The 25,915-nt window shown below is 44.8% G+C and overlaps 1 protein-coding gene across 2 annotated transcripts; it reads right to left on the reverse strand.

Moving 5' to 3' along the window:
• Positions 1–6,423: 6,423 nt before the first annotated feature.
• On the reverse strand, positions 6,424–25,534 carry DDX25 (DEAD-box helicase 25). 2 transcript variants are annotated; one of them, XM_046016129.1, is made up of 12 exons: positions 25,435–25,534; positions 24,728–24,794; positions 24,435–24,476; positions 23,821–23,956; positions 22,212–22,304; positions 22,024–22,126; positions 20,460–20,574; positions 19,274–19,451; positions 11,602–11,839; positions 10,351–10,513; positions 8,187–8,375; positions 6,424–6,689 (listed from the first exon to the last, which is right to left on the reverse strand). In XM_046016129.1, the coding sequence occupies exons 1-12, from the start codon at positions 25,495–25,497 to the stop codon at positions 6,628–6,630; spliced, it is 1,449 nt and encodes a 482-aa protein (XP_045872085.1). In that variant the 5' UTR covers positions 25,498–25,534; the 3' UTR covers positions 6,424–6,627. The 2 variants fall into 2 exon arrangements, with proteins under 2 accessions (XP_045872085.1, XP_045872084.1); XM_046016128.1 differs by lacking the exon at positions 25,435–25,534 and adding an exon at positions 25,312–25,376.
• Between the last annotated feature and the right edge of the window lie 381 nt (positions 25,535–25,915).

Below are 25,915 nucleotides of genomic sequence, written 5' to 3' on the forward strand. Positions count from 1 at the left end.
TTGGGCTCCTTGCTTGGCAGGGAGCCTGCTTCTCTCCCTGCCTCTGCCTGCTTGTGTGTGCTCTCGTTCACACTCTGACAAATAAATAAAATCTTAAAAATTTTAAAAATGTGCACAGATGTGTAGAAATTTAATACAATAAGGGAAATATCAGAAGAAAATGGAAAAAGGAAAGGCTCTCTCAATAAATGGTGTTGGAATTATTAACATTTTTTAAAAAGGGAAGATGTGATCGATTTGATATGCCTCACACCAGAATAAATTTCAGATGAATTAATGTCAAATATCTCTTTTAAAGATAAAAATCACAATAATAATGGAGAATAAGACCAAATATTTTCTAGAGCAGTGCCAACATTCTAGAACCAGCAATCAGAACTCACAAAATTATTGATGTATTCCACTATAAAAATTAGATAATTTTGTGGGTAAGCCATAATATAAACAAAAGAGGCAAACTGGGAAGATGTGGTTTAGGAAAAATGGTTAATATCTTTATTTGGAAAAATCAATTTGTGAATGTATTTCACACAACTTGATAAGGACATTAAGCTCGCATAAGATGAGTGGGCAAAAGACAGATGTTTCCCAGACAATGAACCATATTTTAAAAAATCCAATCTTGTAAACCAGAAAAAGTCACCTAGTAATTTGAAAATGAAAATACTGCTTGCTGGTAAGGTGAGGCAAAATCAGAGGGACGGTATAAACTGGTGTGGTTTTGGCCCTTTGGAAGCGATTTGCCATCATCTACTAAAAGCCATAAAAATGCGCCTGGGGGCGCATGGGTGGCTCAGTGGGTTGGAGTCTCTGCCTTCAGCTCAGGTCATGATCCCAGGGTCCTGGGATTGAGCCCGCATTGGGCTCTCTGCTCAGCAGGGAGCCTGCTTCCTCTTCTCTCTCTGCCTGCCTCTGCCTACTTGAGATCTCTGCCTGTCACATAAATAAATAAAATCTTTAAAAAAAAATGCACCTGTTTTTTACCTAATACTCAAACTGAACATCTTCTGTCCCAAGAAATAATGCAAAATAATGGGCAAGAAGATTTACTGCATTATTTATAATTACAGTATGTTGAAAAACTGGACACCACATAAATGTTCAACAAAGCTAGGAATATGCACTGTGATATATTCACTGGACAGAATAGTCTGGTCAATTATCATTTTTAATAATTCCAAAGACTATGCAGCGATAGGAAAAAACACTTGAGTGTTTCAAGTAAAGAGACCTAACATATATGCACTATGATTAACTACAAGTAGTCATACTAAGATGGAAAGGACTACATCAAGATAATTGTTCTGATGAATTAATGGTATTTTTGGTATTTTTCCCCCTATTACTTTTATTTGCTGTTTTATCGCTTTTAGAAATATTAAGTGAAAGTAATCCACATTCTGCATGAGTTGATAAGATAGGCATAGAGAGATTGTCACATGGGGAAGAGGCCAGTGGATCTGCAAGTTAAGACAGGGTGCAGTTAGAACTTAATCACTCCATTTTCTTTTCCTTTCTGGAAAACAGTCTTCCTCTGTGCAAGGCTTCTATGGCTCATGGTCTTCCATGTGTATAGCTCTGCTGTGTGCAGTCATGGAAACATGGTATTTTAGAATGCACAGAGCCTCTGAGATCATCGTATTCCAAACTCCCAGCTAATTCAAGCACAAGAAGTACAGTCTCCATTGCAAGTGACCGTAATGGAGGCTTCTGATTGATTGAACAGTTGTCCCATGAATGGGGAGCTCACTACTTCACAAAGTAGCCTGCTCAGGCTCTGCCTTCTAAATCATGCCTGAGGCTGTTATACTTGACCATGCCTCTAAACCTCACAAAAAGTGGGGCGTCCTGGTCAGTCATTTCCCTCCACAAATCACAAACTACGGGACTTGAGTGAAACCACATCATTCTTCCTAACATGTTATCAAGCTCAAAATAAGACATTAGGGGCGCTTCGGGGCTCAGTTGGTTAAGCATCTGACTTCGGCTCAGGTCATCATCTTGGGGTCCTGGGATCGAGCCCTGAGTTGGGCTTCCTGCTCAGCAGGGAGTCTGCTTGCCCCTCCTCAACTAGTGCTTTTTCACAAAAAAATAAGACATTATCCCCATTCATGAAAAATATATTCTAGAAATTCTATAGAAACCCATAGCCATTCTACTGAATAGAAGAAAATCATGGGCAAAGGTAAATTTCCAAAGAAGTGAGATAGTTGCCCACCCTTCCCTCTAAGGACTAAAGACTTTAGATCTGTAAAGATTCTCACTTAGAAAATTCCTTCATTTCTTCTGGAATACAAGAGTGGGGGAGTCACCTTTTCAATGCTCATCTTTTTTTTAATACATTAGAGCTTCTGGTTGTCTCTAACCCAAGTAGAAGTTGAAGGGGACTAACTGTGGGAGGAGGGCTGACAGCTCCACATGGGCAGTGGGGACTCTGAAAGTTTTCCGGACACAACGTCCCTTCTCTTCACCAAGCATCATCCCATCTCTGGTGTGTTCCCTGTCTTACACTGGAAGGGTCTACGAGCTGGCTATTTAGTGGTGGGGTGGGAAACTACATTATAAAAGGATAATGGTGCTTCAACCTCACCCCAGATTTTTAAAAAAGATTTTATTTATTTGACAGAGAGAGAGATCACAAGTAGGCAGAGAGGCAGGCAGAGAGAGAGAGAGAGAGAGAGAGAGAGGAGGAAGCAGGCTCCCTGCTGAGCAGAGAGCCTGATGCAGGGACTGATCCCGGGACCCTGGGATCATGACCTGAGCTGAAGGTAGAGGCTTTAACCCACTGAGCCACCCAGGAGCCTCCTCACCCCAATTCTTAAATGACAGTGAATGGAATGTTTTGGATATCAATATGGATAATTTAAAAATGATAGATTGCAAAGTGTGATTTGGCAGGTAGGATACAATGTTTGTTCCTCACCCCTACCTCAAATTCTTATGTTGAAGCCCTACTGCCAGTGTGACCATATTTGGAATCAGGTCAAGAGGGAGGGGCTCTGGTGGTGGGATTATGGGATTAGAGACACCGGAGAGTACACTGGCCAGCTCTCTCCCTGCCACATGAGGACATCGTGTGAAGGCAGACAAGCATGCTTGCCAGAAACTGAATGCTGTTGGACCTTGATCTTGGACATTCTAGCCTCCAGAACTGTGAGCAAAGAAATTTCTGTTAAGCCATCCAGTCTGTGGTATTTTGTTATGGTGCCCAAGCAGACTGAGACATAAAGCAATAGGGAAAATTAGGGGAAGAGGGCAGTGTCTCAAGACCATGACTCTGACAGCTTGCCTCTGAGGGGCACCAGGCAGCACAGCTGTGGTGGGAGAGAGGGACGTGGAAGGCTAGAGCCTGGCTGACCCATCCCTCCTTTGACAGCAGGGAGCACAAGACAGCTAAGAGCCCAGGAGAATGCAGAACCTAGAACTGAAAACATTAGGGGGCCACGGGGTCAGCAGACAGAAGTAAGAAGGGCAAGGTCTAACTCTCCTCTCAGCCATGGGTTAAAAAAAGTACACAAAATTCTGGGATGAGTCGTTTTTGGATTCTTCCAAGAACAGAAAGTTGGTATTTCTAGCCTGAGATATTTCAAGCAAGACCAAGATATTTCATAGTCCATGGGTTACAATGTGATGAGTATCTTTAAAACACATGGTTCCCTGCCATCATGGCGGGGCAGTGTTGGCGTGAGGTAGGATTTAAGAGGACTCAACTCTTCCGTTAGTCCTGTGGTAAAACTAACACAGGCCCACCTGCTGGACCCCACATGCCTTTGGGATCAGCATGCGTGGACTCTCCATACCACAGCAGGAGAGAGCAAAGGAAGGCCCTCGAGCTCAGAGGGCAAAGAAGTGCAGGCCCACGGAAAGGCCCTTGCTCTGAACTCCCATTTCACCTTCCAGTGCAACAGCTCTGTCGTCTCTGCTCGGGTCCTCTTTCCAGTGGAGTCCCTCCCTGAATCAAAGGGAAGGAGACCGAGCCTCTCAGAGGACCAAGAGCAGAAGAAAGGCTGGACCCAACCAGCTTTCTCTCCCCAGAGCTGGGAAGGTCCTGCTCATCTCCCCTTCCGCCAGCAATCCTCTAAGACTTTCCACTGCAGATCACATGTGCAGAGACCGCCAGTGGCTTTCATTGGGACCAAGCTTTGCTGAGGGGGATCAACACCTTCTCATGACCAAAAGCAATAACGTCTCTTGAGAAGGGCTGTCAGACATCCTACCAGACTATGACCAATGCGTTTGCCTTTCCCATTATTCATAGTTGCCTTCCATCCAGCACCGAACATCATAGGAGCTGTGCCCCAGGCAAGGTGTTCGCTCACAATTCCCACTGGGAGTCACAGCCCTGCTCTACGTAATTGTGAATTTCAATATGCTAACAGTATCATGCCGGCCAAGATCAACTTAATGGATTTGGTTTAGTATTTGGTGCCAAGTAATACACAGCTGATTAACCCAGCGCACAGATGCACTGAAATCATCTGGTTATTCCTTGCCTCTCCATGGACTCCTTCCTCAGGCAGGCATCAACTGAGAGATGACCTTGGCCAGGCTGTGCACGGAGATGTGAAAATTGCTTGCAGTTCCCAGCAAGGAGCCGCACCCCAACGAACGGCCTTCAGATTGTTGACTCACCACACCAGACAGCTAGTGTTAAGACAGCTGTGATGTGCATAGAACACAGGACGGCTCTGCGGCCTCCTAGGTGTCCAGACAAAGGAATGTGAGGAGAGGGGCAAAGGGGAAGGCCAAAGAATGCCCATTATTTGCAGACCCGGTGGGAACAGTTGCCAAATGGAAATCACTGGAGACGTTTGTGAGGATAACCGGTAGAGCGTCTATGGGAGATCTGGACTGGAGAGGACAATGGCAAAGTTTCCTTTAGAAGGGCCCAGTGTGGAGCTGCGTATGTGCACGGCCCCACTGACTCTTCAGATAGAGAGAACAGGGTGTCTTGATATACTTCCTATGCTCAGTCATATTGTGCCGTATAATTGCGGTTCAAACCTTGGATGGAAAACATCGGGGAAGAATGTCAGGGAATGAAGAAATGGCAAAGAATTATTTACTCAACAAATATTTACGGAGCACCTGCTGAGACTGTGATCTTTCTTATCTACTGCTTTCCCTATGCCCTCAGCTCCCCGGGGCTGCACCTCTGGGCCCTATTTCTGGAGGCTCTGGCTTCTTCTGCACGGGGGATGGAGTCTATGTTTTTTTCAAGTTCCCCAGGTAATTGTGGTGGTGAGCTGGACCTGGAAGGTCGCCTCACTGGGCCCATGTTAGATAAGTGTAGAGCGATGCTGAGTACGTGGCCAAAGGCATCATTCAATACAGATTTCTCTCTCATAAAAGAACACAGGATGTCTTCTCTGGGAAGCCAGCTGGACTGGTGTTCAGGGCCCCTCCTCTGAGCTGCACCAGTGACCTGCACACCCCTCCCTCCGTGGGCACAGTCTGTTACCCTACTGGCTTTTTCTGAGGCTGCTGTTACTCTGAGGTCTGAGAACGGCTGTAACATCTCTTTCCTCTCCCGTTCACTGGTGTCTGTCTGCCGGGGAGTGAGGCAGCTGGATGGTTTTCATGTGTTTCTGAGCCCTGCTCACGGGGATAAAACCTAGGCAGGGAGCTCTGTGCGTGGAATACCAGAACAGATATGCCAGAAATACCCTCCCAGGCTGGGATGACCGCTGCGGGTGGGGCTCTCTGGGGCCGGACAGAGCAGGGCTGGGGCTCTCTAGCTGCAGGCCGCGGACGCGCTCCAGCTTTCAGGGAGAGTATCAATTTCCCCGGTTTCCTCAAGCCCACTGTTTCCCTTGTTAGCAGCAAATGTGAGAAATGAAAAGCATCGCAATGGGACTTATAGGAAAACGTCTGGGATTCTCAGATATACCCTGAATGAAATGTTACTTTTTTAATAAGGCAAATGGGTCCCCCCCCCCACCACCTGTTTTGAAAAAATGCCTATAACAAAGCCACATTTTCAGAGGCGATTACATGGCTGGTGATGGGTTAAATCTGCTCTGTTTTGAAGACATTAAGAAGCCAAGCAGAGGAAATACTTCCACATTCTGTAGGTCAGCTGAAACATTAAAAAAGCAAAATGTCTTCTTTTAAATTGACTTTTTGAAGCTTTCACCCTGCACTCCCGCCTAAGAGGTGCGTGCTTGCACGCGTGTGCCGCCTTCCTGAGCACGCCTGCCTGGGGGAAGGGACAGGAGTGAGTGGGGGGGGGCCCCCCCGCAGGCTGCTTCGCCCGCTAGCTCACACTCCCAAACCAGTGAGGCTCTACTGCCATCTCGTGGCACCCCAACGTGTTCCCAGGAGGCAGTGTGCTCAGGTCTAGAAATGAGGTCCCGCGACATCCCAGGAGCCCACACAAAGATGTTTACCTGTAAATGAGATTAGAATAAGAAATAATCTCGCTTTTTTATTCAAAAAGATCATGTGCTTCACACCAATCTGGTTCCTGAAAGACCTCAGGTCTTAAGACTAAGGCTACCATGACATTTATTTTGCCATATTTAACAGTTTCACTTTGAAAAAGGCCCAACAGAAAAGTTACCTTCAAAACCCACTGGGACATTCTCACATAAACTAAGATATTTCACAAGTAACAAAGTTCTGTCTTCAATATTCAATCTTTTCAATTTCATCCATGTCTTCAGGGTCAAGTTGCTTAATGCTGCTGTCTAGAAGGAGAGAGAATGGAACCAGTCTGAGCCCAGGGCCTGAATGAAATATCAATGAAATCTCACTCAACTCTGAATTTCTGAAGACAGTGACACTTTCGCAGATATGTGTTCCTGTGACCCCTTGCATGGAAAGCCTTGAGAGAGGAATGTTCTCAAGATCAGTTAAGGAAGAGATGGTATCAAAATAACCTATCCGGGGGCGCCTGGGTGGCTCAGTGGATTGAGCCGCTGCCTTCGGCTCAGGTCATGATCTCAGGGTCCTGGGATCGAGCCCCGCATCGGGCTCTCTGCTCTGCAGGGAGCCTGCTTCCTCCTCTCTCTCTGCCTGCCTCTCTGCCTACTTGTGATCTCTCTCTCTGTCAAATAAATAAATAAAATCTTTAAAAAAAAAAAAATAACCTATCCGTACTGACTAAAATAGCATCAAGTGCACCAAACAATAGAACATGCGTGTCTGGACAGCTTGGGTAGGAAAAACGCCAGAGTAAAGTGAGGGGAGCATGGGAAGGGGCCTGCTCGTGCTAGGAAGGATGAAGAGAACCTGTGTGGGGGTGGGGCGGCGGTGAGTGTGAGGGGGCATGGGGTGCAGCGTTCCAACAGGGAGAGGGGCTGAGGCTCCTCCACTGAGGTCGCTTCCCAAGACTAGGTCATATGGCGCTTACCATCACAAGAGCGGTCGGGTTGTAAGTTTCCTTCTTCACCCTCCTTGCTTCTCCTACCATAGGGTGCTTTATCGGCTTCCCTGAGGGGGCCCTGGACATGCTACAGTCTGATTCTAGACTGCATACACGTGCCTCTGTGCACTCCCCCAGCACAGTGTCCACTGCTTCCCACAAAAGTTAAGTACGATTTTCCCCAAAAGGTGAAGATATACTTGGGGTCATTTGGGTTTCCTCTTCCCCTGCTCCCCAGCCATATCCACGGGCTTTGGGGCATGGGATAATTTGAGAGGTGGACTCCTCAGTTTAGGTCACCCTTCTAGTTTCCATCAGTTTCCGTCAGAGGGCAAGCCGCCAGTCCGGGAGCCCCAGCAGGTTATCGGGGAGCCTGCCTCGCTTGGATGGGGGGCTGGAGGAAGGACAGCAGATCTCAGAATTCAACTAACAAATCTTAATTGTTAGGGTGAGGCCAGAGGAAGGGAGAAATGTAAATAAGAGAGGAAGCTGGGGACAGAATATAATCCTAAAGGACTTTATTACTTTGTTTTGGTTGGTGCTTTATGGGACGTGAAAAGCTGCCCCAGGTCCTCCAGTGGGCAGTAACATAAACCTGAACTCACACTCATTCCACCGGACTTTTGGATTGTTCTTCAGCTAGTATATATGGATGATTTCACCAACTGTCTCACTGTGGGAACTCTGGCACTGTGAGTTAGAAGTCTCCCACTCCCTGCCCCCGAGCTACCCTAAGCCTCTGGGCATAAGGTGTGTGGCACACGTCATCGTGTCAACATCAGCAGGATCCAGGGGTCCCACGGCAAGAGGCGCTACTTACTAAAGTGATCCTGGATTTTCATGAGCAAGGGCAGCTTATCCACTTCAATCATGTTGAAGGCGAGGCCTTTTTTCCCAAAGCGTCCTGTCCGCCCTATGCGGTGAAGGTAGGTCTCATAATCTGGCTCCTCAGCTTGGTTTACAGGGAGATCAAAGTTCACGACAATTGTGACCTGCTTCACATCGATCCCTAGAAAAGAAGAAACACTGTAGGGTCCTGCAACTGTTTCCTTAGGACATAGCTATTCACAAACCACATCTGCCAAGGGAATGAATTCTCATGTAACAGTCCCAATTTACAAATAAAACCTGGTCTTCCATCATGGAAGTGGATACTCTGGTCAGGCAGTGTGCCTGCACTGTAGGTCTAGGATGCTCGATTTAAGAGTGTCAGTAGAAGCCAGTTGTGTGTGTGTTGTGGAAAGGGGCTCTCAGCACCCACAGAGCCACAGCCTCCTCTCTGTTCCTGCTGTGTAAGTCCCCAGCAGCCCCCCCATCTAGTGTCCCCTACCCTTCCTGGAACCCCACTCTGCACCATGCCCTGGCCATCCTCCCACCCAGGTCTTTTTTATCCCTTGTCTCACCATTACAACAACTTCCAGCTGGGTCCCCCTCTTCTCTCCTCTAATCTCTCTGACCACAGTCATCATGACAACGTCCAGAACACTTGTGTTCAGGACCCAACTGCCCCAACTGCACAGGACGAAGTACAAATGATTCCAGATTCCCAGCACCCGAAGTCTCACCTCTTCCTCTCCTGACTCAGATCCAATGCTACAGCCATATGGTCTTGCCATTTTCCAAGCAAACTGTCAATTCTTACCCAACTGGATTCTCTACCCTTCCTTCAAAAACTTTCACATCTAATGTTCCCTAGGAAGACTTCTGTGATCCCCCAGTACCCTCCATCCTCCGGCACAGTAAGTTGTCTGGGTCACAATCCTTGTCCTCCTTGAGCTCCTGGTGCCCTCTTTCCTCCTAGGTCTAGAGTCATGCCATCCAGTATGGCTAATCCAACTTTAATTAAAAAAAATTCATTTCCTTGGTTACACTAGCCATATATGGCCAGTGGCTACCAACTGGACAGCACAGAACAGATTATTTCCATCAATGTGGAAAGTTCTATTGAGCAGCACTGGTCTAGACAGTCAAGCATCTAGACACTGAGCTCCCAAGGGGCTGGGACCTCATCCTTTTTTCAGGCTACTCTTCCACAGTTCTGAGCTCCATAGCTTGGCAGTTCCCCACCTCTATCTGGTGAACGAAGAATGAATTAGGACACACTGTCTGAGTATGGGGTCTAGGCAAGAGTACAGGAAGGATAAAGTCTGTAAGAAGGACTGTCTCTTGAAAAAAACAAAGAATTTTTTTCCCTCAGTAGTCAATAGTTTTAAAGTTAAAAACACCTCCGAGATGATCAACATCATTAGGCAACGCAAGTTAAACACAAAATGAGATGCCACATACATCTACTAGAATGATTAAAAAGAGTGACAACACCAACTGCTGGCAAGGAAGCGGAGGAACTGGAACTCTCCAACACAGCTAGTGGGGATAAAGAGGTAGTCGTTCTGGAAGACAGTTTACATTTACCGTATGCCCAGACATCCTACTCCTAGATACTTATCCAAGAGAAATGAAAACAGGTCTTTGAAAAACCTATATATGAATACTTATATAGCTTTATTCAAAATAGCCCCAAACTGTTAATAATCTAAATGCCCCCCAACTGATGAATGGATGAATTGTGGTACACCCATTCAATGGCTACTACTCGGCAACAAAAAGGACTGGACTACTGATGTAAGTCACAACACTGATGAATTCAAAAGCATTATGTTGAGTGGAATAAGTCAGACACAAGGGCTGACTACTATGTGATTTAATTTATACAGCATCCTGAAAGAGACAAAAATAGAGACAGAAATCTGACCAGTAGTAGCCAGGGGTCAGATGATAAAAGGAAGAGGCTGGCTACAAAAGAGCACAAGCAAGTTCTGGAGGGAGAGGGGAGTGTTCTGTACTTTGATTATGGTGATGGTCACATGACTCTGTATGTTTGTCAAAACTCACTGTAAAGTTAAAATCAGTGAGATTTATCATATGTAAATCACACAATAAACCCGACTTTGAACACGAACACACACACACACACACACACACACCTCGAGCACAGACATTGGTTGTTATAAGAACTTTCTCTTTCCCATCCCGAAACCTCTGAATGATGGAGGCTCGCTGATCCACGGTCAGCTCTCCGCTTAACAGAGACACTTGGTGGCCGTCCTGCATCATCTCCACAGTCAACCACTTAGCATTTCGACGAGTCTATGAGAAAACACAAAACCCAGCATAGCACCCTACGTCCAAGCAGACTGGCTGTGTTTGCCATGCTCACATAGGCACGGCGGGGAAGCCAGAAAGGGCTGCTTGGGAGCTGTGCTTTACCTCTCCCTTAAGCCCTAAGAGGAACCTTCGAATGGGGCACCTTCCGTGCTGCTCAGGGTCGTATCTTCTCAACCTGCGGGAGCTTTGGCTTCTCAGCCATGAAGCAGAAATAAAATGCTCACTTACTTCATGGTAGGATGATGACAAAATGGAATAACATAGTAGAGACAACCTTAGGCACTGTAAGAGTGCTTCCTATCTCCCGGTGTCTCGCTCAGATCTTTACATGTGTTACGGTCACTGTTCTCACCACAATATGATGAAACAGGTACCTCATTTCATTTAAAAAATTAAAAAAAAAAAAAAAAACCAAGAGCTTAAAAACATGAAGTCACTTGCCCAAGGTTTTCAAGGCTAGGCCGTGGCAGAAGCAAGCTTGCTTTTATTCTACAAGCATGTTCTCAGTGCTGTCCCCGTGCTAAGTGGGTGCCAATTCTAGTGGGACTAGGAAAGTAAGACAGAGGAGGTCCTGCACTCATGGAGCTTACAGTGTTTAAGTGGTAGAGAGAAAATAAAACCAAGAAGTGAATGTGAAACATGTTGGAGAGCAAAAAATAAATACGAAAATAAAAATAGGATAATATTAATAGTGAGTGACTGAGTGGCTACTTTACTCATAGTAAGTCAGGAACTAGCAAAGAATATTCTTAATCTGATGGAGGGAACCTGTAAAAACCCCACAATGAACATCAACCTACATGGGGAAGTGTCAGAAGCAATCCTTCTAAAATAGGAAGGCCTCTATTTAACGTCATCTTGAAGTCCCTATTCCGTAACTTCATCTTTCTAAGTTCCTCCCATAACATACGGATTCATTTCTGTCCCAAGTGGTTCTGAAGATTAAATATGCTCCTGTACCCAAAGCGCAGACGAGGGTGCCTGGGTCTCTGGCCCCTATTAGCGTCACTGTTCCCACCGCTCCTGCAGGTGAGTCTGGGCACAGCGAGGACAGACCTCAGCACGGTTACCTGGCAGAAGATGATGGCCTGCCCGATGGTGATGCCGCCGTAGATATTGCACAGGGCTTGGTACTTGTCTTTCCTATTCTCGCACAACACGTAATACTGTCGGATGTTGTTGAGGGTCAGCTCCTCTTTTCGTAACTTGATAACATTAGGGTCTGGAATGATTCGCTCTGCAAACTGCCACACAGAGTCCTCAAAGGTCGCTGAAAAGAGGAGCATCTGGCACTCAGAAGGTAAAGCTCTGTAAGAGAAGGGAAGACATCGTCAGCCGCAGCCATCCCTGTTGCTCTCCTGGGGGGAGGGGGCTTCAAGCATGTCCTGCCCACTGTCACCGGGGGTCAGCGGAGGAGTGGCTGCCTGCCACAAGTTCCACCCCTGTGCAAAGGGCCATGTGTTCTGCCCCTCTATGCCACCAAGAATTTGAAAAGACACACACGAGCTGAGTGTGGAGCTGAAGAGCAAAGATCAGATATGTATTTTGGATACGTATTTTCATGCCCATTTTCTTCCTAAGCGAGGCAGAGTCAGGAGCCCCGAGTGTCCGTCTAGGTATTCTTCATGGTGTTCGTCTCACACAAAGTGAAACGGGAGCAAGGAAACAGGTCAGTCATTCAATGGCAGGTGTTAGAGTTCTTGGGAGAAAAAGAACAGCCACACTCTCTTTAGGATGGGAAGGACCTGGATAGAAACAAAAGGGGAACACAGGGGAAATGCTACTGCACACAAACTGTGAGCTGAACCTGCAGCAAACACAGGGCTGATTCACAGCGAGTTTAAAAATGGGCAAAATGAATCTATGAAGCCAGCAGTCAGAACAGAGGTTAACCCTGGGGAGGAGCAGCAGAGAGGGGGGCAGGCGGAGGCTGGGGATATAGGAAAGGAGCCGCAGGGGACCTCTGGAGTGCCGGTAAACTTTTAGTTCTTGGTCTGGGCTATTATCTCATGAACCCAACCTCTTTGACTTTTCACTCAGCTGTATACTTGTGATTCATGTATTTCTCTGAACATATTGCATATATCAACAAATTTTAACTTAATCTGATTTCACCAGAGAGAAATCACCACTTTTGAGAAGACAGAGCATCTAGAAGATAGGGTGTTAGTGTTAAAGGAGAGTGGGGAGATCATGAAGTCCAGTGACTCCCAGGCACTACGTCAAGCCTGGGGCGTGGGTTGTCTGGGGAGCTTTTCCAAGTAACGATTTGACGGACTTCTGGGCAACTACGGTAGACTGTCTACAGCCGTACCTTCCCAGCTTCCCACGTACCACGAGTATGATTGTAAGGAGACAGAAAGACACGAATCCACAACATGAACGGAAGAAGAGAAATTGGTGGATGTGATAACTCATGTATTTCTGGAAGACGGGAAAGCATGGTAAACGAGAAAGCAGATGACGCCATCACGTGAGCAGTACAGATGGAAACGGTGATGCAGACAGTGACTGAAATGCAAAGGTAGTGGCTCCCTCAGAACGTCTCAGAGTTCTTGGAGCTGAGCACCAGGTGCCAGAGAAAGCAGGGGTGGTGTGCTAGAAGTTACGAGGAAAATTCTGCATTAGCTTGCTGTGTTGGACGGGGGGGAGTGGGTGGGGGAGGGACGGGGGACATCTTGGCCATCTACTGTATCACGGTTCTCCATCTGGAAAAAGCTGGCACCACGACTGGCATCCCAAGGCTTGAGACATTTCATGCCAAAAAGACAATGTACACAGATTACACCAGGAAAGGAAACATGGGCTATTCTACAGAACACTCTGGATTTCAAAGACTTAGGATGAGACAAATCATGTAAACTATTTAATTAATGATTTTTATATTGATTAAATTGATAACTTGCTAAATGCTATTTTTTGATATATTTAAATAAAATATAACATGGATTTCACCTTTTTAAAAATTTGGCTATTAGAAAATTTAAAATTACACAAGTAGCTTGCATTATATTTCTATGGGACAATACTATGATTTAATCTTGTTTAAGCAAAAGAAGAAAATCAACAATGGAGGAATGAACAAGCAACATAAATCCCTAATTTTTTTTAGAGATTTTATTTATTTATTTGACAGACAGATCACGAGTAGGTAGAGAGGCAGGCAGAAAGAGAGAGGAAGGGAAGCAGGCTCCCTGCTGAGCAGAGAGCCCGATGTGGGGCTCAATCCCAGTACCCTGGGATCATGACCTGAGCCAAAGGCAGAGGCTTTAACCCACTGAGCTACCCAGGAACCCCCATAAATCCCTAGTTATTACTTAATATTCTCTTGAAGTGAAAGCAATTTTTGACTATTGGGTCTTTCCTGGAATTCTGAGTCTTTCATTCTCAGTTATACGTAAATATACCAACTTACTGGTAAGGGATGGCAAGAAGGGAGTCTCACTTGATCTTTGGCCAAAATTAATATATTTTTTTAAAATTTTATTTATTTGACAGAGAAAGAAAGAGCAACACAAGCAGGAGGAGTGGCAGGCAGAGGGAGAGGGAGAAGCAGGATTTCACTGAGCAAGGAGCCTGATGGAGGGCTCGATCCCAGGACTCTGGGATCATGACCTGAGCCGAAGGCAGATGCTTAACCGACTGAGCCACCTGGGCGCCCCTGGCCAAAACCATTTTAAATAAGAAATCTGGCTGAAAATGTGTATAAGGAATAGCTGGATCCCACTTTATTTCAAGCAGTTGGGCATGTACAAGTAGGAGACTAGAGGTTTATTCTGTGCAGAAATCCCAGACTTGGGGATGCCAGCCTCAGCAGAAGGTGAGAGTAAAGCAGAGAGCTGAAAATAGGGAGTGAAAATATGCATATGAATATGCAGCCCATTCCCTGGCCCTGCTCCCAGGAGGCCAGCAACCAAGTGTATGTCTCCTAGGGAGGAGATGAGAGACATTCCATAGTTCTAATAACCTGCAAGTAAAGAGCATCGTAGGTGGAGCTGCCCAAGTCACAAGCCCCAACCATGCACCCAGAGCTGCCAGTAAGCTTCTTGGTTCTCAACCATAGGTTATGAAAGGCTAGCCAAGAATCACCAGATACAAGGAGGGAAGGTCCACCACAAGAGAGACAGAGCAAAAAGACAAAAAGGAGAAACTTAAGATAATTCAGAGCCAATGTTGAGAACAGAAAAAAAATTGTAAATATTCGAATTAATATTCTCAGAGAGACAACAGCAGCATATTACACCTGTAACAAGAAAAGGAAGTTACAGAAGAGGAACAGAGAAAGCCAGGGCAATCCAGACAAGACAGGAAAAGAAGGTCAAACAACTGTGTTATTTTAATGACAGACAGAAGGACACATTCAACTGGGTGAAAGAGGTAAATACTAGAAACAGAGCCACTGCCCCGCAGGAAGGAAGAACAGAGGGCAAGGCTTGCTGGGAAGGAGACATGGAAAGTATATATGAACACTGAACCTCCCAAGTTCAGGATGAGACAGGCAACACTTCTAAATTCAAAGTTGTTTTGCCTTTGGAAGGCACATAGTGCTCAGCTGGAAGCAGGGGATGCTGAACCCGCCTGGCCACCCTGCCCAGAGAGACATGCATTAGTTAAGCATTCCTCCCTTGCTGTCTCTAGGAAATAGTGAAGTTACAACGCGTGCTTCCGTGCTTGCAAGTGAAATGTCCTGCAGGGGAACAAATGGAGACATTCTGACCACGGATGCCTTACCACGTTCAGTGGAGAGCAAATTCTGGAAGATCTTACCAGTGGTCATACTTTGTACACTATACCAGGTGCTATGTCAAATCACAGCAACAAAAAATATCTTCTTGACTTCTATGAAGGTTTAGTGAGACACAGAAAATCTGAAACAGAAGACTGCTGATATCACATCCAAATACAAACTAGCTTCTGCTCGACTGCCTGCATGTGCGGCAGACAGTGCAAATGTAAACTCTGGCAGCTTCCACTCAGTCTATAAACTTCTCGGAGAAAACGAAAAGATCTTGCCACCTAAATACCCCGCATGCTTTGTGCACAGCACTTCTAGAAGGTGAATCATTTGCTTAATTGTGATACTGAGCTTTTGTTATCAAAGTTTTTGCTTACTTTCGGCTTCCTCAGAAATTGCAGAGGTACTTAGTATGATTTTTACCTGTATGGAAATGGAAGGAGAGAGTCACCTGGAGAGTCACCTGGATGTCTTCCTGTACGATACTATCACTGTTGAGGCCATGGGAAGGAGTTAAAAAGTTACTCAGTCATAAAGTCATATTTTCAAAGTATGAGACAAAAAGAAAGTCTTTCTCTAATCTGAAAATACGCTGAAGGTGGGAAGGAGGAGATGATCATAGTAAATGACTGTAGTAAAATCTGTTTCTCCAAAACTGTGTGATGACTTGTGAAGTTGTTTTCAGGAGACTGTTTGCCCCTGAGTTGTCTAGTGTTACCTACAAAATACTCGTAGCAAAAAAATTACTCATTTTTTAGGAAATAAGGCTGCTGCAGGACTAAAAAATGTCACCAGAAAAGGGCAGCCCAGTTGAACAAGACTTTCTTGTTCCTTTGCTATAAACTATAACTTACTTAGAATCCATCTTTGATTTCACAAGCCTAAATCGCCTTCATGCTTCACCACCATTTTCCTTGAGAATCGCAATGGTAGCTGATGTACTTCAGAGCGTTTGAAAACGACGGACGTTTTAGATGCGGAGAACCTAAATGGTGGATTTACAGACACAAGGGATCTGAATAACAAACAGCTGATCTACCAAACAAGCCTGCAGACAGAGAGCGGATGTGAACATTTCTAGGAAGCTAGACACGAATGCTTGCATGTTTGAAAACCTGGTGTTGGTAGTAAGTAAACTCTTAAACAGTCCATGCTTGAACACTTTTGTGAGAGCACAGCACATTGGATGAACAGCAGGAGTCAGCAAAATGAATTTTACGGTCCAAAGTAAAATTTCCCACCACATACAAAAAAGGCGGCTGTAGGTAGTTCAGAGAATTATTACTAGAAGAGGAAAGGAAAAGAGTAGAAACAGCTTACTGTGCTGGTTGGGTCTTTAAACACAGGTAAGAGCTATTTAATTAGCCCTATTGTATTATATACAATGGCACAGAGCACAAAATTTAAGTAGCCAATAACGAATTTAAAGAGATTAAAATAAACTGCTATCAAAGATGACATTGTAAAATACTGTTATATGTTTCTCATACATATTATTCACTTAACCAATTGTACTAATAATTATGACTAATTGCCACTGTTAACCAGTTCTGTTGTTTTGCTTAAACAGTAGCATTTATTTATTTATTTTCTAAAGATTTTATTTATTTGACAGAAAGAGACACAGCAAGAGAGGGGAACACAAGCAGGAGGAGTGGGAGAGGGAGAAGCAGGCTTCCCACTGAGCAGGGAGCCCAATGTGGGGCTCAATCCCTGGACCCTGGGATACTGACCTGAGCCGAAGGCAGACACTTAACGACTGAGCCACCCAGGTGCCCCAAATAGTAGCATTTATGTAACAGAAAATATAGGGTGATATATAATTTAAAAGAAACATGTACTTTCCATATTTTTATATTAATATCACATGTGTATGACTATTTTTTCTATATTATATTATTACATAGATATATTTTTTTGTCTGCAATGACTGTATTCTGCTCTTTAAAAAGCTAGTCACTGTAGGGAAAGAAATAACCTAAGAAATTTTCCCAGATCTGGGAGGCACAAATTTTGCAAATAAAGAGGAGGGGTGCACTATGTGTCTAGAACAATGGATGAGAAGAAAAGGACCCAAACCAATGCACATCACTGAGAAATATTAGAATACAGTGGAGACAGAAGATTCTGAAAGCTTCTAGAGACAAAAAACAGATTACCTACAAAAGTTTGCGGATCAGGATGACATTAAACTTGTCAGCAACAACATGGGAACTGACAGTATTAATTATGGCATTTTAAAAAAATTTTGTTTTCAACACTGACTCAGAATTTACTGGAAGAATTAACTTGGATTCCACATGCAAGCAAACTGTCCATCAAAAGATCAGATTTACAGCTACAATGAAGACACTTTCAGACATGTGGGAGATGGAGAGTGAAATTCCTAACAGTCTTTTCAGGAAGTGACTAGAGAGTATACTCCCGAACACTGAGTAAACTGACAGTAACCAAGAAAAAGCACCCAGAAAACGGGAGATTCCAAGACCTATAGTGACAGCTGTACAACCAGTCCAGACTGAAACTGGACAGAGCTTGGGAGAGTTTCAGGAAAAAAGACATTGATGGAGTTTTTGTTTTTTTTTTTAAGATTTGTTTTTTAAAATTTATTTGACACAGAGAGAGAGAGGTCACAAGTAGGCAGAGAGGCAGGCAGAGAGAGAGGGGGAAGCAGGCTCCCTGCAGGGAGCCAGATGTGGGGCTCCATCCCAGGACCCTGGGATCATGACCTGAGTCAAAGGCAGAGGATTAACCCACTGAGCCACCCAGGTGCCCCATTGATGGAGTTTTTAAATGTATTTGCCTATTTGGAGATACCACTGAAATTAAAACACGTATGATGAAATAGGCAGAGAAAAATTAAGTATCCCTAGCCAGTCATACTAACCAAATGAAGGAAAACAGGCAATTATTAATTCTAGGGGAAATAGCTCTATAAGGAAAAAACATAATTATAGTAATACACTGCATGACAGTGAACAATATTTATAATGCCCTAATAATAACAACACTATTAAGGTAGCCAACTCTTACAAGGTAAGCACAGAGAGGTGGCAGAGGGAACAGAAGCGCAGGAAGGGTGGTGGAACCCAAGAGCCGGATTCCCACTTCCTAAACTAGCAGTCAGCAGACACTGACACACTAAGAAACAGCCATTTGAGTATACTATTTAAACATATGAAGATTAATACCAGAACAGAGATTCTCTAGAAGCGGCACTGTTTTTCATTACAGGTCTTTCAAAACTGCTTGTTTCTTGTTTTTTTTTTTTTCTTGAAAAATTTACATATTTATTTGGGGCAGGGCAGGAGTGGGAAGGGCAGAGAGAGAGAATCCCAAGCAGACTCTGCACTCAGTATAGAACCCAACTCAAGGCTCCATCTCAAGATGCTGAGATCATGGTCTGGGCCAAGACCGAGAGCCGGATGCTTTATCCACTGTGCCACCCAGGTGCCCCTCAGTACTATTTGAATTTATTAAGTGACACAAATCCTTAGAGCCCACTCCCAGAAATTCTGAACCAGTAAGGCTCAGGTTAGGCCCGATAATGTGTAATTTTAAGGCCCTTGGGTGATCCTGAGAGAGAGGCCTAGGAAAACAACAGGAGTTACTTGACAAATGAGAGGCACAATCAGGACTAGACCATGGGGCTCCTGATTCAAAGTTACTGTGTTCTCTACTCTCCACGGCAGCCTGTGCAGGCTTTAATAAATTCTCTTTAGACTTTTGCTCTTAACAGCAAAATTAGTGGCACAATTTGGTGGGTTCCATGTGTAGGCCTGCAGTGAAAACAAAACCAATCAGACAAGAAGACAAACTAAAGAAGTGGGGAAATGATAGCAGTCTAAGAGCCCAATGAGCTGGTGAAAAAACTGAACTCCCAAGTTTATTTTTAAAGCAAAGGAAGTAGGGAATCAAGCCGTGAAGACACCTGGGAGCAGCAGATGAATCAAACTCCCCCTCCAGATGGAAGATCCAGGAAGAAAAACGGTGAATGTGAAACTTACCTCTGAATCCGAATGCTCTGATCTGAGAATCCTTGTGTGTCAATCATCACGTCTGCTTCATCCAGGACAAACACACGAATCTTAGTCAAGTCAATTAATTTTCGCTTGAAACACCAATCTAGGACAGTCCCAGGAGTGCCAATTATAATCTGTTTGGTGACGTCCGTGCCTCTGGGAACTGGGGAGAAAAGGGTTGAAAGACTCCTTCAGATGCAAAGGACCCTCACAGTCCACAACTTGGGACCACACAACAGGACTGTGAAGCGAAAGTATATTTCGTGATGATTTTCTAAGTGCAAACCCTGAGGGTCATTGAGGGTTTGTATTTGCAGAGCTTTAGGATAAGTCCCCTGTTTCTAGGTTTAGAGTAATAACAGTCCTGCCATTGGATTCTGCCCCATGGTCAGTGAAAAAGCCATCCTTCAGCAATCCCATCACCTTACAGAAACAGCAGCACAACTGTGGGAGACCTACCAACTATTCCCAAATGGAAAATAAGCACAGTACTATCAATGGGTTACATTAAATAAATTGTGGAATACTATGGAGCTAGTCAAAACAATGAGGTGGGATTATATCCATGAATGTAGAAAGATGTCCAAAACATGTACTTTTTTAGACACTATGAAAAAAAATGCTCCCATCTTCATAAACACTCTACAAAAACAAATACATACATGTACATCCTCATGTGTATGAACTGAAAAAAGAAAGCAAACCACGGAGCTTGTGAATAAAACTATTATCCTTGGAAACAGGTTTCTGAATGACGAGGAAGAACAACTCCTACCTTTATCTTCTGACCTTCTCTGTTTTAAAGGTCTTTTTTTTCCTGCTATGCACATGTAATACTTTAATGAAAATGTTAAACATACAAGCTGTTCTGCAAAACAACAACAACAACAACAACAAAAACCCCACAAAAAACCTGAGCCTCAAAAAAAGCCATCATCTTGCAGGATGTGGAAATGACGCAGCTAACATGTACAGGATCCTTATTACGTGCCAAGCGCGTACATAGTGCTGCCTCTACATCAGTTCACTTAATTCCAGTCACAGCTCACATCACAGGTGCTGTGATGGCTCCCATTTTAGAGACGCAAAAGCTGAGAAGGTACAGAATATGGTTGCTGGTGGCGGAGTCCGGAATTACAAAATCCGCCAGGCCTGGCCTACTGGTACATACTGCGATTCCCTCGAATGGCATACATCACTTGAATATCCACACAGAATTTTCCCATCCGTTCGACCACACGACCAGTCTGCAAAGCCAGTTCATAAGTAGGAGCTAGGCAGAGGCACTGTGAGAGAGAGAAGAGGAAATCGCAAGGCTCACACAAGCCATCACGCAAATCTGAGGTACAGTTAAAATTCATACAGGGAGATGTAAGTTTTGTGCGAAACTGGGAGATTTGGGATGAATAAAGTATTTTCAGTTGAACACAATTTAGCAGCTGATAGATCTGAGGTGAATGTTGAGTATGGAAGGAGAAAAGGGGCTGAAGGATAGAGAAATACCTTTATATATTCCTCTCTAAAGAGTTAGGAAGAACCACAGATCCCGCTTTTTTGTGTGCAGGGGTGTAGGGAAGCTGGGAATCAAGAAGGAAATGCAAGGCAAATCGCTGCTAGAGTGTCACCCTTATCACTTCTTCCCTGCTACAAAAGGTCTGCCTGATTGATCCAATCCACTATACACACCTCTGGCAGAATATTTCCTAAAATTCTCCCTTTGTTACTGCCAGCCCCTATATCTGGTGATTGCTGAGGAATGAAGACGTTGATGGAAGAAACTGGCGATACTTAACGCATTTATGGGCTTCAATTAAGTATCTGTGATACAGAGGACAGGAAAACATAGCTAAAGTGCTAATAACTGTTTCCACACACATTATTCAACATGGGTTCAAGCACAGCTTTTCCTGAAAATTTTTTATTCATAATACCAAACCCTGAATATGTATTTCAGTGAGCCTGTCTAAAAAAGCATAAAATTTCATATGCCAGGCACCAGTCTTCCACATCCCCAGCTTATTTGCTGACAAACTGTAAACTTCCTGAAGGAATCCTTTGCATGGGGTGCAGTCAATACTCAGGTAGTCAGCTTGTCAAATGAGCTGATGAGCACAGCTTGGAGACACAGGGGAAGAGCACCAGACACTTGCCCAAAGTGGAAACTAGACTAAGAGAAGGGCAAGTGCACTTCCAGTCCCTGCTCAGTCACTCTTGGCTATCTGTGACCTGATGCGAGACACTTCCCTGCCCAAGCCTCAGTCTCCCCTGTAGCAACAGGAGGCGGCGGACCGGGTACTGCTTTGGTCCTACAGCTCTATGGCCACCACTCGTGAATGCTCACTTCAGGCCAAGTGCAGTGTGAAAGAGGTACATTATTTCATCTACATGACAAGTCTATGAGGCATTCATTCACTCAACAAGCCAGACACTGTGCTCAGAGTCAGGAATGATCCACACCTTTAGAGATGTTATCCTTCCAGACAGGGAAACAGACTTGGGAAGACCTACTAACTCACCTAAGACATTCTAGTAGTAAGCAGAGAGACTGGGACTGGAACAGGTCCAACTATAAAGCCTGCGCTCCCACCACCGCTCCATCCTGCTGCCCAATGCTCTGTGATTTTGAGAAGGAATGTCTATTCTACATGCTATCATAGCATGGCAATAATATCACCCACTACTAAAATATCTCTGGCACTGCAAGCATTCCCCTCTCTCCCTCAACCTTTCCTTACCTGTGGGAACAATTCCAAGGTATTGACTCTGCTTAGCATTGCCAAGACAAAAGCAGCTGTTTTTCCTGTTCCAGACTGGCTCTGGGCTATGAGGTTCTGGGGTCTGTAGAAAAGAAGAGACACCTGGGCATAAACTGCATACCGGAGACTAAAAACCAAGTTGGAACAGCACCGTCCCGGAAACTCACGGGTGGGCCAGCATCATAGGAAGAGCCATCTCTTGGATTTTGGATGGTCTGTTAAATCCCATTGCATAGATCCCTTTTAATAACTCTTCCTTCCTGTAAAAAAAAAGAAAAAGCCCACACTTAAAGCCTACAATTGGTCAGTAGCCTCAGAAATACAGACTCAAAAGGTGTATTTCTAAATTAAGCCACTCTACAATGGGGCTTCAGTATTTAGAAATAAACAATTTACACCTCGACTCCCAAACATACACAATTGTGCCTGTACAGTTGGACCACTCAAATAATAAGCTATGCTATAAGCCTCGGCTGAGGACAGTATTAAAAGCCTAACATTGAACTTTTGGTTGAACCAAGCAAAAAAGGAAAAACTCATCTGATAGAAGTATATCAATTTGCCAGAAGAGTCTTATTTTCTACACAAGCAGAAAACAGATTTACTGTTTCTTTTTTTTTTAAGATTTTATTTTTAAGTAATCGCTACACCCAAGATGGGGCTTGAACTCATGACCCCAAGATCAAGAGTCCCATGCTCTTCTGAGCCAGCCAGAGGCCCATACTGTTTCTTTTTAATGAATGACAATCTTTGATTCTTTAATAGCAATTTTCAGAGAAGACAAAGTTTTATTGAGGTAATTCTTAACATCAATTCTGTCTAGGAGCAGAGGACACAATATTACCTCATCCTTCTAAGCCAACATTTTATTTTATTTTTTTGAGAGAGAGAGAGAAGACACACAGGTGGGGTAGGGGAAGGGAAAAGGCAGAGAGAGACTATCCTAAGCAAGCTCCATGCCCAGCAGAGACCCCAATGGACAGCTCATTGATCTCACAATACTGAGATCATGACCCGAGCTGAAATCAAGGGTTGGATGCTTAACTGACTGAGCAACTCACACACCCCTGAGCCAGCATTTTTAAATGCATCTTTCCTGGGATCTCATGATAGTTGGCAGAAAGAACAGAAAATGACATAGGTTGGAAAATTCCCACTTTCAATGACATGTACGTTTTGCATTTGGTTACTTGGCAGATTACTGGCTGCCAACTGTTAATCACAGGTAGGCTTCTTCTTTCATTTAGAAATTGTTGGGGCATTAGGGTTTTGGATTTTTCCCCTCTACATAAGTCCCTATTAGTAACTCTTCCTTAAAATGCAGTTCCTTAATGCTAGTTGATAGATTCCTCGAAAAAGCAAACCAATTTGGGAAAGTTATTCATTTTAATACCGTCTGAAACAAAATATAATTAGGAAGGTAACAGCTTCTAACTCCTCTAAAGGGGCTGAGGGAAGATATTTGGGCCATCATGTCCCTGTATCTGTATTACGGTATGGAGAATAGCAATATGGCTGTGTTGAGCTTAGCTATCCCCATTAGCATAAGGTTAGAATATTTTACCATCAAGATGTTCTCAATTTGCTGCACACTCAGGTATCCTACTGCTCCTTTCTGAATTATATTTCAAATGCATGCGAAATGTATGCATCTCATTTTAATATTAAATATTAGAACATTAAGGGGATTCTGAGAGTTTTTATTTTTAGCAGATTACTTTGTTCGGTACCATTCTTTCTGGCATTTTCCCACAATAAATGAGTAAAAGTACTCACAGCCGCAGCTCTTCAAACGTTTTCACTGAGTAGAGTGGAGAGCTGGGATCCTTTTGTAAGACTTCAACTCGGTGACTGGATTCTACTAAGGACTGTCGGATTAACTTGTTTAAGAGTGAATTAGCTGCCAAATCCACTAGAAAAGCAAAAATTAAAAAGGATGATATTGCAGGAGAAAATCCAGCCTCCCAAATGAATCTAATAAATTGGTCCTTCCCATTCAGAGACTGTATATCAAGCAACTGCTCCTACTCTCATCTTTCCACTAAAAGGAGGTTCTAGAATGACGTAACACTGAGAATTCCTTTTTACATGAGAAGAAACTGGTTTCTTATATTCTGCTGCTATACCAACCTCTGACCTTAAGCAAGCCTACTTCTATCACCACCAGAACTAATTTTTCCTTGCCAGCTGAAAACTCTTAGTCCATTCCTGAATATTCCATTTCAACTTCCCCTAAAGAAATATGGCTAATCCTAATTTAGTATTTCTTCTGATAGTCACTACTTATAAAGAAAACAAAAGACGGTTCTTTTCCAATTGAGACTATATTATTTGCTCACATTGTGAAAATCATGAGTGCCAGTTCACATGCGAATAAATTTATCTCCTACCTACATCTTCATCATCTTCTTCCGTGTTATTAATAGAACCATCTAAAAGAATGGAAGAGAAACAATAAATACCAACAGAAATGTAAAGTGTATAATCTCTCACCATCTCCACAGTATGCACTGACAGCAAGGGTCATCCAGTGAAGGGCTGGGTTAAAAGACTGGGAAGGTAGGGGAGCACCTTGACAGTTAATAGGACCCAGAGGCATTTCAGTTGCCACAGACCTGAGGAAAGCAATGTTTTTTTTTTTTTAATTAATTGAGACCAGTCTGCTTTATCTAATAGCACTCACCTATGTTTGGGATTGTAGTACTCTTAATACCCCGAAGGTTCTTCCGGGGATGGATGAGGTTTGAAAACTATTGAAAGACACAAATTTCAACCAACATTAGGAAGCAAGTCACCAAGCAGCCCAGGGCTTCCCCCTAGCAGGGAGGGATCCACCCAAATACTGTTTCCTTTGCCGTGTCAGGAATTAATTCTGACACTGGATTCTTTTCAGGAATAGGTCAACTCTATGAATTACGCTAAAAATCGAAGGAGACTTTCCGGCTGCCCCTGTACCTTAAGTGCCTCTTTATAGTCCTCTAACCTAAGTGTGGCAGTCCTTGGGGGTCACAGCACGAGGAAGGGATGGTGGGTAGCAAAGCGCGGTGGTCGGTAAGATGGAAGCTAGCCGAGGCTCAATGGTCAAATTGGGAGAGCAGAAAACTCCAAGGTCTAGTTGGGACTGTCAGCTCCTTTCTCTCCCGGGACTTCTAGGGGTCTTCATTTCGCCCTTTCAAACCAAAGGTCTTGCGTCCCTCTCGGGGTCTCCTGCCCCGGCCCTCCCCCACATCCTTGCCACATCCCCCCCCACCCCCCACACACACACACCATTTGACACCCCACTCCACACGCTAGCGGGGCTCTCTCCTCCCGCCCTTCCCGGCAGATTTCCCTCTCGGAGTGCGGTTCTGACCCCCGCCCACTTGCCCTCCCCAGTTCAGCGGCAGTTACATGACTGTTCAGCCGCTCGCTCTCCGCCGCCCCGGCATCGCCTCCCCAAAGTAACGACGCCATAGCCGCGATCGCAGCTCCCGCCCCCAGCACGTGCGCCCTCCCCCGGCACGAGGCAGTGCCCGGCTCCAGCCAGCGGCCAATGGGCTTCCTCCGAGGGCGGGCTGACGCGCCCGCGACCACCCGCGACGCGGCGCGCAGGCGCGCGAGCTCCAGGGAGGTGGGCGGAGCCAGGAGAGGAGGTGGGGGCTGTGGGAGAAGGAGAATTCAGAGGCAGAAATTTGGCAGCGGCGCGTGGGCGCCGGGGGTCAGGAACCCGCCACGCGGCGCCAGTGTAGTGAACACTCGCCTGCTCCTGACCTTTACTAAGCCAGTAACAGCTTGAGACTGTAAGCCGCACTGATTCGGGAGTCCTACCTCCCTTACCCAACACCTTCTCCGGGCGATGAGGCCGGACCCTCCCCCCTCCCGGCTCCCGCCC

This window comes from Meles meles, chromosome 8, assembly GCF_922984935.1.
Source record: "Meles meles chromosome 8, mMelMel3.1 paternal haplotype, whole genome shotgun sequence".
In the NCBI taxonomy this organism is placed as follows: Eukaryota; Metazoa; Chordata; class Mammalia; order Carnivora; family Mustelidae; genus Meles; species Meles meles.